General features: G+C 43.1%; 1 protein-coding gene across 1 annotated transcript in view; it reads right to left on the bottom strand.

The window, feature by feature from the left end:
* The window catches only part of Slc25a13 (solute carrier family 25 member 13), a 176,006-nt gene that overhangs the window by 44,374 nt on the left and 119,467 nt on the right, over window positions 1-12,165 (bottom strand). The window contains exon 13 of the mRNA XM_050123834.1: window positions 11,093-11,173. Within this exon, the coding sequence (XP_049979791.1) occupies window positions 11,093-11,173 (81 nt within the window). The remainder of the gene's footprint in view (window positions 1-11,092; window positions 11,174-12,165) is intronic.

Raw genomic sequence — 12,165 nt, 5'->3', positions numbered from 1 at the left:
AGGAAACCAAAGTGGAATCTATTTGACATTAAAAAGCAATTAAGTTAGAGACCTGTCAAACTTGTTGACATTCAGAGTCTGCCTGTTAAGAGTGTCTACTGTGAATGCTACCACCAGAATCAGCTAATGCTTAGCTGGCTGGCTGTTGGTATCTAAACTACCTTAACTCTAGGACACCTCTGGACAAATCTTTCTTCAAACATTCATATTGTAACAAACACCTCCTCTATTTCTTAGAAACCAGAAGATTGTCTCAATGTTTAAAGTGTCCTGAATCAAATCCTGTAACTGCTGAAGAGAGGCAAGAAACCAGCAACAAGCCCTCTAGCTGGCTGGATGTCCTGAAAGCTGGACCTTCATATACAAAGATGATGGTTCCTAGCATCCAAAGGCAGCTCTGAGCCAAACACAGTAATGTTTTAATGAGTTCAGATTTCTATGCCAAAATATCATAGCCTGGGCCCCTGTGCCAGTCAAATTTTGTCAACTAAACCCAAGTTAGGATCATCTGGGAAGAGGTTACCTCAACTGAGAAAATGCCCTCACCCAGATGATCCTGTGGGAAAGGTTGCACAGCATTTTCTTGATGTGGCACCAGTGCCACCCTGGACAGGTGGTTGTGGAGGAGAACAAGATGAGTGAGCCATGGAAAGTAAGCCAGTAAGCAACAACCCTCCATGATTTCTGCCTCAGTTCCTGCCTTGAATTCTTGTTCTGCCTTCTCTTGATGGCGGACAATAAAACGTAAGCTAAAATAAACCCTTTCTTCTTCAAGTTGATTTTCCTCATGGTCTTTATCACAGTGACAGAAAACCAGGACAGTCACATACAATAATACAAACTGCTTTCTCAGGGTTCTGGAGGTTAGACACTCATGGTCAAGTGCCAGCACAGCACAGGGTATCTTTCTAGTCCACACACACACACACACACACACACACACACACACACACATCATTTTTCTGCTATAGCATTACATGTTGAAGCAAGGAAGACACTGTGTGTTCATGACCTTATCCACTTGTCAGAGTGGCACTAACCCTGTTAGTGACAGCACACTGGATCTTAAGTCTCAGTGTATGACCTGGAGGAAGAAAGAATGACTGAACCAGAGCATCCCAAAGTCCTCAACACCATCATGTACTGTTCTTACTTTTGCTTTCAGTCCAAGTAAGAGTCTCCTAGAGAAAGCACTCAACACAGCCCATGGAGGCATGTAGTCAAAACCAAGGCCTTAGTCCCATCCCCATGAAACCTTAGAGGGTGAACTTCAAGGGAGATGCTTCATCAGCTTCTCAAAAATTCTCCAAATTGGGATATTGCTATGGTTAGCATTTTTTGACTGTTCATCAGCCCCTTTTAAAACCCTCTCTTTTATGATTCTTTCATGGTTCTGTCATGACAATTTTACAAGTTAACTATTCAGTAAAACTCTTTTTTACTTAAAATATTAGTCACCATAAATAAACTATACCAAATTGTCACGTCATTATCTTCATTCTGTTCTTAGGGATCTGTATGTATTTCAGGGTTGTTTGTTATTTTTAGAAATGGAGTCAAGTAAAATAAACAGGTACTTTTCAAAGGCTGGTTCAGTTACTGAGTGCTCGTGGATTATTTCTTTGTGAATATCCTTGGTAAGGCAATACGTGGGGATGGCTACAGCAGCTCCCTAAAGTCCATCAGCTCCTTTACCCGTTCTTCCTGGAGTGAGCACTACCCATGGGTCATCCGTCTGGAAGGTAATAGACCATGGCACATGGAATACATAACTATCCTCCTCACCAACCCTTCCTAGCTAAATATTTAGCTACCTGATACAGTTTTTAGGCTATGCAAAAAATTTCCCTTGGAGTATTTCAAATGAAAACAAAAACATAAATTTAAAAACAATCATTAAATTATCATGAAATCACAATAAATTATATAGCCACAAGCATTCATGAAAACAATAAAACTTCTATCCATAGCATCCGTTGTCTTGGTACCTGACCTGTTATATCAGAACATCAAAGCATCACAGAAACTCAGCCTCATGACTTAGCTGTATCTCCCGATTCTTCTAAGTTGAGTATATTGACTTACACAGTGAAGGAAAAACTCTGCATTTAGGTCGATCAAACAAAAAAAAAAAAAAAAGGATTTAAATGTATTCAAGCTATCTCCTCACTAACCCTGACTGCAGAGCCTGCGAGTTCATTATTTGAGGAAATTTTTTCCCTGGTTGGAAATGACTGGGATTGAAATCTCAAGAGATTTCAAGGTCCAGGAAAAGGCATCTGGCTTTGGGTTGGAGTACCTACATCATTACTTGGGGCTTACTTATAAACTTCAGAACTAAAAGGTAAACAGTGGAAGAAGGGGTTGGGGGTGTCCTTGGATGGTTGAAAACCATAACATTTGGGTGGGGTCACAAGTCAACACTGTCACTGGGATTTATAAATAAAACGTATATAAAAATCTACCCACCAAATTTCTTCTCTCAATGAAGAGTCACTGAGCAGTAGAGCACAGCTGAGCAACTCGAGTTAATTACCTGGGTCCAGGACAGAGCCTCAAGAGGGTGAAAGGTCAACGCGAGAGGCCAGGTGGCTAACAAGAGCATGAAGTGAATTCTGAAGCAGCAAATACCAGGAGGAGGAGAAGCTGACAGCAGACTGAAAAGAGCTGTGCAGAGCTGTGAAGTCACTAGGAGAGCAGCCAACTGGCCGCGTGAAGATGATGAAGAAAGCCCCCAGTTTCCAGAACCGCTCACATTTCAAGAACCTTGTGTGTTAGTTCACAATGCCCTCGAGGTAAACCCTTGTTGGTTATTACTACTTTAGGGAGTTTCTCCTCCCTGATCAGTAGCAGCAATCTGGAATGGATCCGTGGATTAGAGAGACAGCAAAAGAAGTGAAGACGACATTGGAGCTGCTTGAAAGCCTTCTCACAGAGGCAAAGAGGATACTCGCAACCCATCAGCACCGTATGCCTCACTGTTGTATTGGAGAGATAATTTTTCTCTTTCTGAACCTGAGCTACCCTAACATACTGTCTGAACCAAAGAAAACAGGAAAAGAATAGTCCAAAAGATGTCTTGCAGTTTCTGCTAAAGATTTTTCTTTCTTTTCTTTTTTCTTTTTCTTTTTTTTGTCTTTGAGGGATTCTTTTGGGGGGGGTGTCTTTTTTTTCCCTCATTTTATTTCTTTTTTTCTCTTTTCCTTTTCTTTTTTTCTATTTATTTATTTATTTATTTATTTATGTATGTATTTTGAGACAGGGTTTCTCTGTGTAACAGCTTTGGCTGTCCCGGAACTCACTTTTTAGAACAGGCTGAACTTGAACTCACAGAGATCCATCTACCTGTCTCTGTCTCCTGAGTGCTGGGATTAAAGGCATGCAACATGGCTGGGCCCTGCTGAAGATTCTTAAGCAAGGTCCCCTTTGAGAATCAGGCTACCATGGTTTGCGAAGCTAAGGCTCCACAGAGAAGCAGGGAGTACATCCAGAAAGCAGGCTCAGCTACTGACAGCTGCCGCTGCCTTGGTATCTACTTCATGAAGGGTTTTATAAGATTCCTTCCCAGCAGCCTTTCATAACAATATGGAGATCCTGAAGGAGAACCTCCCAGCTGAGCCTAGTCAACACAGAGAACTTAAGAGAAATGGTGGTAAAAAGTCATGGTGTGAAACCACGAAGTCTTCAGTAGGTACTCAGGAGTCAAGCCTGGAACCAGAACTGGCATGCAGTGTAGGCTGGGATACACTACAAGAACAGTCAACTGAGTTTTATCAATGACAAGCAGACTTAGCAAGAAGATCAGAATTCAGGGTATAGCTTGGTGGTTGGGTACTTGGCTAGCATGTGTGAGAAGCTGGATTTGATACCCAGCATTTTGGTTTGAGTCTGAAACATTCCCCAAAAATCATGTTTTCAAGGCTCAGTTGCCAACAGTAGACTTTGGGGGAAGTGTCCAGACCATGATTAATTGAATGACAGATTCTTAGTTTGATAGTGTTACTGGAAGACTTGAGTTTAGTTGAGAAAAAGGCTACCAAGGCTATGCGCCTTTGAAGGTATAATCTGTCCCCAGCACTTTGCTTCTTGTCTACTTCCTGTCTACCACGAGGTGATTAGCATCCTTTGACTACTATGCCTTGCTGCCAAATCTCTGTCTTGTCATAGCCTGGGACTAAAGCCTGTGAGATGTGAGCCAGCAATAAACCGTCAGTGGGTATACTGCCACGTGACATAAACCGTCAGTGGGTACACTGACACATGATATAAACCTTCAGTGGGTACACGGCCACGTGATATAAGCCTTCAATGGGCACACTACCACGTGACATAAACTGTCAGTGGGTACACCGCCACATGACAAAAGCCGTCAGCAGGTATACTGCCACGTGACAAAAACTCACACAGACAGTACTGCAGAAAAGACCAGGAATGTCAAGAACTCTGGAAGTGGCCCAGGTCCTCTGCCAGAGTCTGCCACAGTCAGACTCCAGTACACCCCTTTCCCCTGAGGAAATTGAGTGGGATTACATTCGTTTCTATCCAAAAAACTAAAGGGAAAAATACACTTTTATGGAATCTAAAATATATATGCTCACAAAAGAAGAAAATTTCTGGTAATTCTTAAAAATGAAGTTTGCAAACTTTGCAAAGAACACATGTGTGTGAAAAGATGGCCTCAGTGTTTACTTTCTGCTCATCTTGTAGGGGAAACCCTGGGGAGCAAGCTTGGAGATAACGGTGATGAACTTTATGAATTTACGAACAGGAAGGAGTGTGACCAAGAAAAATGAAAAGATACACAGGACCCTACCACCAAACCTCTCATTGAAAATTTGCATTTTTTTTTAATTTCTGGTACTAAAGATTGAACCAGGATCATAGTGTGCTATGTGAGTCTTTTAGCACAGGGCTATATACCCAGTGTTCTTTTTACTTTTTAATTATGAGACAAAGTCTCACCAAGTTATCCATACTGGCCTCCAGCAATTAATCCTCCTTCCTCAACCAAGTAGCTACAATTCCAGGCCTATACCAGGATGAAACCATGTGGAAGGGCTGCTCTGACCTCAAAACTCTTTCATTTAGCAAACCCAGAGTCTGATAGCAAGTTGGCATGTATTATCTGAGGTCATTGGGATATGTTAATGAAGACTCCCCCCTTATGTCATATGAAGAGGGACACAGAAAAGACATAGAAATCATGAGAAATACAAACATACAGAACATTTGAAAGGGACTGGAGCAATGATGGGGAGAGGAAGGAGAGGAGGAGAAAGACAGCAAGAGAGCAAGGAGCTGTGGTAATGCAAACATGAGGACAATGAAGTGGGAAGCATTGAGAGTTTGAGTTTATTCAGCGTTGGTATAAGTTAATATGAACGACTCTGAGAAAAATACTGCAGTCTCGGTTAGAAACCCTCTGTTGGTTAAATGACACACCGCTCTAACTCCAGGAATGTCTATAACAGCTCTGTAAACATGAACATCTGTAACAGACACATGCAAGATAGGCAGCATTACAGTGTGTGAACGTAATGATTCCACTTACTTCTCTTTGCTGACAAGCAAAGCACAGGAGCGCTACTGATGGGAACGACAGCAGCTTAGATCTTGAAAGCCCAGAGCACAGGCTTGGGTGCAGATCTGGGAAGGCTGGGCGCTCCTGGAGCACCAGGCTTAGGTGCAGATCTGGGAAGGCCAGGCGCTCCTGGAGCACAGGCTTGGGTGCAGATCTGGGAAGGCCGGGCGCTCCTGGAGCACCAGGCTTGGGTGCAGATCTGGGAAGGCCGGGCGCTCCTGGAGCACCAGGTTTGAGGGCACCATTCAAAAGCAAACATTTACATGGCACAGGGATACACTCTATAGCAGAGTGAAAAAAAAAAAAACCTGTCTAACAGTGAAGACCTGCCTAACTCAAGACGGGGGTAATCCCGAGGAAGGAAGAAGGAAAGGCACCAGGGAAGCCACAGAAGGGCCACCAGGTGCACTTTTCCAGTTCTCATTTTAAGATAACCAAGAAGCACACTAAGGTATTCCCACGGTTTTCAAAATAAACATTAATGTCATCTAAATGTGATGTAAAAATGATTAATAACAAAAGTTGGCCTTAAACATAGTACTTGGGGTTCTGGGACCCAGAGAGATAGCTCAGCAGTTAAGAACACCAGTTACCATACCCAGGAACCCAAGCTTGATTCCAACATGGTGGTTTACTACTCTAGGGGGCTGCGACACTTTCTTCTGGCTGCCTCAAGAAACAGGCACACAGTGCACAGACATAAAGGCAGACAAAATACTCATACCCATAAACTAAAATCACAACAGAAAATTTCAATAGTTTCTAGGGGATGATTGAAATGGGTAAGGGGTTAAGGCACTACCTAACTAGCAGACAAGCTTGGTGGCCTACGTTTAGTCACTGGAAGCCACATCGTGGAAAGAAAAAGAGTTAACTCTTGCATTTTGTCCTCTGATCTCCATGATCAGAGGATACACACACACACACACACACACACACACACACACACACACAAGTGAGTATGTGGCCAGCATGGTGACATGCATCTGTAATCCCAGCATTGAGAAGTCTGATTCAAGGAGACCTTGAATTTCAGTCCAGTTTGGTTACACAGCAAGACCCTGTCTCAAACAAACAACAGCCAAAACAATTAATGCACAGATATAAGAATCTTATACATATGAGAATACAGAAGCTGGGCCTAATGGCACAGGCCTATAATACAAGCTGCGCAGAAGTTCAAGCAGGAGGACTGCCAAGTTCAAAGTCAGCCCACTTAATTTAATGAGCTCATCTTGAAATTAAAGCTGGAAAAAAATAATAAAAGAGATTGGGAGACACAGTTCAGAGGTAGACTGTTTGCATAGCAAGACCAAGGCCCTGGGTTCACTTACTCTCTAGAACCATAAATAAAAAAGAAAGTAAGAATAAAAGCAGATAATAGCATATGGTCCTGCCCATTTGCTAGAGAGAATAATTACGTACATTTCATACCTTTCCAATTGTGCTATACTGTGTTTGTTGATGTCTGCAGATGTATGTGTGGGCACATGTGTGGACATGTGTGGACACATGCGTGTGCGGGTACAAGAGTACAAATACATACACGCACATGTATATGGAAGCCTAACATCAAAGTCTAGTGTCCTCCCCAGTCTTGCTGCGCTTTAGATGGAGCCAGAGTCTCTAATTTTGGCTAGTCTGGCTAGCCTGCTTGTTTGGGGAATTCCCATCTCTGCACCAATAAGCTGAGATCACAGGCACACCGCCACTCCCACTTGGCTTTTATATGGTGTTGGGGATCAGGGATCAGGTCCGCACGCTTGTGTGGCAAGTGCTTAACTCACCAAGCCACCTCGCCAGCCCCTAATACTAGATTCACTAGTCCTTTCCAGAACGAGCAGTATGATCTTATCAGTGACTTTTCCCATGAATGCGTACAAACTCAGGCACATCAGATTTATCCACGTCTGCATGCACATGAGCACAGCACAACAGGAAAACGCTGGGACTGTATTATCACAGAGCCATAGCCTTTCTAAAAGCTACTACCGAATTTTATTTTCTACTGATATAGAACTAACTTTTTACTAAGTACAGCTCTGTTGATACAGTTTTTCTGGGGAATATTAGATTTCATGTCAGATAATTTCTCTGCTTCTTAAAGACAATCACAGCACCATTTGTCTTTCCTTGCCTGGTAGGCATTTCATAAGATAAAAGATCAAAACTGAAGACCCCAGACTGCCATACCCCTCACCACAATTTTAACCCTACCAGCGTGGGTTTGTTGTAATGGCTCTCTTGCTTGAGTCACTGGAAACCTACTTGCGCTGTGGTCCCAGGTCCTCTCCTTGGCCACATTTCTGATAACCTGTCACTACCAGGTTCTCAGCCACGTCGTTTTATAGAAAGGGAAGGATGGAAAGAGAAGGCACATAATCTTTGCGTGAGGGGAGCCTGAGGCCCAAGCTTCTTTCAGAATCTTACATCATCAAGGAATAAATTTAAAAAGCAGAAAATCCACTCAAAGAAAAACACCACCACAAAGATTTCTTTCAGAATTAGTTGTTTAAAAAACTCCAGTCTTAGCATCTAGTTGAGTCTGAATTCTGGTGACAATATTCCACCAGTCAGTGTGGAATCTATGAAAGGAAGGAAGAGAGAAGAAAACTCTCAGAAAAGCTTGAAAAAATAAAAATTTTAGCCAGGATTTTAAACTAAAACTAATCTCAGTAAGAGTTTTTTTTTTTTTTTTTTTAAAGTCAGCTTCATCCTTTTATGTATGTCAGCAAAAGAAAGATGTTTTTAGTTTCTTCATTTAAAAATACTATTTTATGAAAATAGCAAGAAATAAGATACGTTTTACTCCTTTGAAGAGCCAATGACTGACCCATTCCATACCCGCTACCACTTTCTTCTAAAATGAATAAATAAACGAGATTGGGCAAGCACTGTGGTGATGTAGGTTACGATCCAATGGTCCCTGCATATTTTCCCTGTTGTTGTCAAAAACACTGTAAAACAGAGAGGGCTTTGTTCAAAGAAATGAACAGCTTTGGTTGACGCGAGTGAAAAGTCAGCCATGTGTGCTGATGCTCAGCAATAAGGAAGCAAGGTGAGCTCCCATGCTTGGCTGAACTAAAGCAAGCAACTGCTCACGTGACACGAGGTCACAGAACCCTTTGTATTCTCAATTACACAGAGCAGGCCGGAGAACACAAGTCTTTCTCCAGTACACACAGGTGCTGGAAGGAAAAAGTGGCCTTCGAGAGGTGCTGCCGACTTCACATGCACGCACGCACGCACCCACGCCCGCAAGCAGGCGAGATCCCTCCATTTTTCTCTCTCCTGAGTTCTTTGCTAGCTACGTAACTGTCTACCTGAATTTAAATTCTTCCTAAAGCAGTGGCTAGCGCGGGAGGGGCGCAGAACAGAGACTTGGATTTCAGAGGACCGCCTTTGACGGGAAGGGTGGCCAACTCATTTCACAGATATTTTAAGTCGCTGTAAAGCTCAAGTGGCTCCAGTTTTAAGCCTGTGTTTAGATCAGGCTTGAAAGGGGGCTGTGTCTCTTTACAATAGCTAGGCACCACTTCTGATGCCAGCCTGCGTGTGCTCTGCATTTGAAACGGGCCACCATACTTGAAAACAAGACCACCTACAGAGGGCACCTTGACAGTGCATGCCACAGTCGATCTCCTGGGCACCCCAATGCACGTGCAGGTAAAATGCTTACATTAGGGGAAAAAACATATCCAGGCTCCAAGCCATGATGGTTGCCTGACTAGAGTCTTAAAATGAATTTTACATTTTAAATTCTTATACGGTTCTAATATCATGGTGTCTATGGTGTTTAAAAATGGAACTTAAAAAATACAAAATGAAACCTCCACCTTTACGTGATCAAGATACCATGCTGTCTCAAGGCTCTTTCCAACAGGCTGAAGGACTGGGCTAAACTCAGCCTATAGAGACATCACACACATACCCGCATTCAGTACCTTAGACTCACAGCGATATCCTGAAGTAATGAGCTAGATCCAGCCTGTGGAAGCACGCATTTAAATGTTAGAAAACAAACTGGAGAGATGGCTCGGCACGTAAGAGTACACACTGCTTTTCCAGAGGGCCCAGTTCAGTTCCCGGCAAGCACCTCAGGCAGCTCATAACTGTTTGAAAACTCCAGCCCCAGAAGACCCAACTCTCTCGTTGGGGCAGCACACACTTGATATACTTTGACAGACACACACACACACACACACACAAGCATGCACTCACATGCACACACACACACACACACACACAGCATGCACTCACATGCACACACACAAGCGCACGCACACACACTAATTAAACATGAGAGAGTTTCGCTGCTCAAAGGGCACAGGCAGGCAGGTTTGGATGAGGAGCACTTACAAGGAGCGCTTCTGAACTCAAGTCTTTTATCGGTAGCGTGAGTCCTCTGCATTGAGGACATTAATGGTTCCTCTTTTCCATCCTAACTACTCCTAAAGATACAGAATGAGGGACCCTACCTGCCCACTTCGGACAGGTCAGTGATCAAACAAAAAGTCAGGCAGCAGCCAAATTCCAACTTCTCTTAAAAGTTACCAGGAGCATGGATGGACTCCTGGCAGCAGCTACATCCAGCCTGAGCTGGGACAGTGAGCCGGTCCCATACAGGGGTCCACATCCTCAGGTGTCTACACACAGCCTGAGCTAGGACAGTGAGCAGGTGAGCCGGTCCCACAAAAGGGTCCACTTCTAAACTCAATGGTTTTTCAAGGAGAGAAAAAAAAGTGTGTCTATTTCCTGGCCAAACAGGCCAATTTAAAAAGAAAAGAAAAATGTGACCTCATCTTTTCTTATATGGAAAGTTGCATGAGGTTAGAGGGGAAATATACCAATATTGGATAGCCTGGGTGATCAAAGTGTGTTTATTTAGTGAACCTTATCTTTAAATGGCTCCAGCCTTTGTGCAAGAGTTAATTTACTTGAAGTATTTGCATTAGCATGGACAAACTGGTCCATGAGACACAGCGAGACAATGTTCTGCGGAGCTTTAGAACAAGCTGCGGTTGCTCACCCATAACCCAAAACAATCAGTCCACACATTTCTGACAAGGCAGAACACCTCAGCCATCTGCATCCCAGACTCTCCCAGAAGCACTGGAAGCTTTGCGGCCATTAACGAGACAAAGCAAAGCAGGGATCTGGAGCAGCTGACTGCAAGCCACCAGCTTTAGTGCTTGTCCTAGCAGAGATGCCACAGCAGACAGGACGCTAGGAGGGAACGTCAGGAAGGGCTAGCAGAGACCTTCCAAACACTCCCGAGGCAAAGGAGTTGACAGTAGAACTGACTCAAAGCAGTAAGAAATGTATTATGAGAACAGGCAGAAAGATCGGCAGTTTACCCTTCACCTCAGGAAGCGCAGCCTGCCCAGGAAACTCTGGCCTTGGACAGGATCTGTGGTCAAAGAGAAGCCTTAGTACACACGTGCTGTTCACGGCAGTGACACAGATATGAGGAACAGCTTTCCAGTGTAGAAATCTAGAAAAGCTACTTACACAGCCTCCAGCCAAAATCTCCGCCGAAAGTGGGACCGAGCCATCTTTGTTCATGAACTTATCTCTCACAAAATCATTCACCTGGGAGAGAAACAGGTATAGAAGCTGGTGAAAATATAAAGTCATTAAACATATAAATATACACCACTCAATATACGTTATTTCTTTCCTCACTTGATTGCAAGAATTAGCAGATCTTAAAATAGTTTAAGAGACTCTTAAGAGCATACAGGTCATAGAAACAATTTACAGATATATATGTGTATGTGTGTGTGTGTGTGTATCTGTAATATCAGGTGGGGGTCTGTGTACACATATATATTACAGATAGAAAAATTCAAAGAAAAATGGCCTAACGAGCCAAAAAATTTAAAATGTCCTGCAGTTATAGTAGCATGAAAAGGGAGATGTATTGATAGTACACATAAATTGTATATTTTATATTTTAAAACTTACAAGACAAGTTATAATTAAAGGTCATATTAAGTCTTTTAACAAGACTTAATATTATTTAAAATACCACTCCTCACTGAAACCAATGTAAGCTCCTTAGTCTTCTTTTTATCAAGTTAGTAGCTGTTCAGTAAAAATTCCTCAGGGGACTAGAGAGATGGTTCAGCAGTTTGCAGTGTCTTATGCTCTTTTTGAGGATCCAAGTTCAATCCCCCGCATTGTAAAGTGGCTTCTAACCTCCTGCAATTCCAGCTCTGGGGTGAGCCAATCAGTGCCTGCTCCTGCCTTCCAAGGTCACCTGCACACGCTTGTCATACTTTCACACATTAAAAGTGAGTATAATTTTGGATAGGTGCTATAAGCAAGTTTAAGCAACAACAATTGTACAGTCTGAGCAGATATGGGCCAGAGTCTAGCTATGTTATCAAATGACACAAGAAGTATTACAGGGGCCGGGCGGTGGTGGCGCACGCCTTTAATCCCAGCACTTGGGAGGCAGAGGCAGGCGGATCTCTGTGAGTTCGAGACCAGCCTGGTCTACAAGAGCTAGTTCCAGGACAGGCTCCAAAACCACAGAGAAACCCTGTCTCGAAAAACAAAAACAAAAGCAAAAAAAAAAA

This window comes from Alexandromys fortis, unplaced genomic scaffold (assembly GCF_014885135.2).
Source record: "Alexandromys fortis isolate MF-2015 unplaced genomic scaffold, M_Fortis_MF-2015_v1.1 scaffold_214, whole genome shotgun sequence".
Taxonomy (NCBI): Eukaryota; Metazoa; Chordata; class Mammalia; order Rodentia; family Cricetidae; genus Alexandromys; species Alexandromys fortis.
The sequence above is the reverse complement of the archived record's forward strand: the minus strand, read 5'-3'. Positions and strand labels throughout refer to the sequence as shown.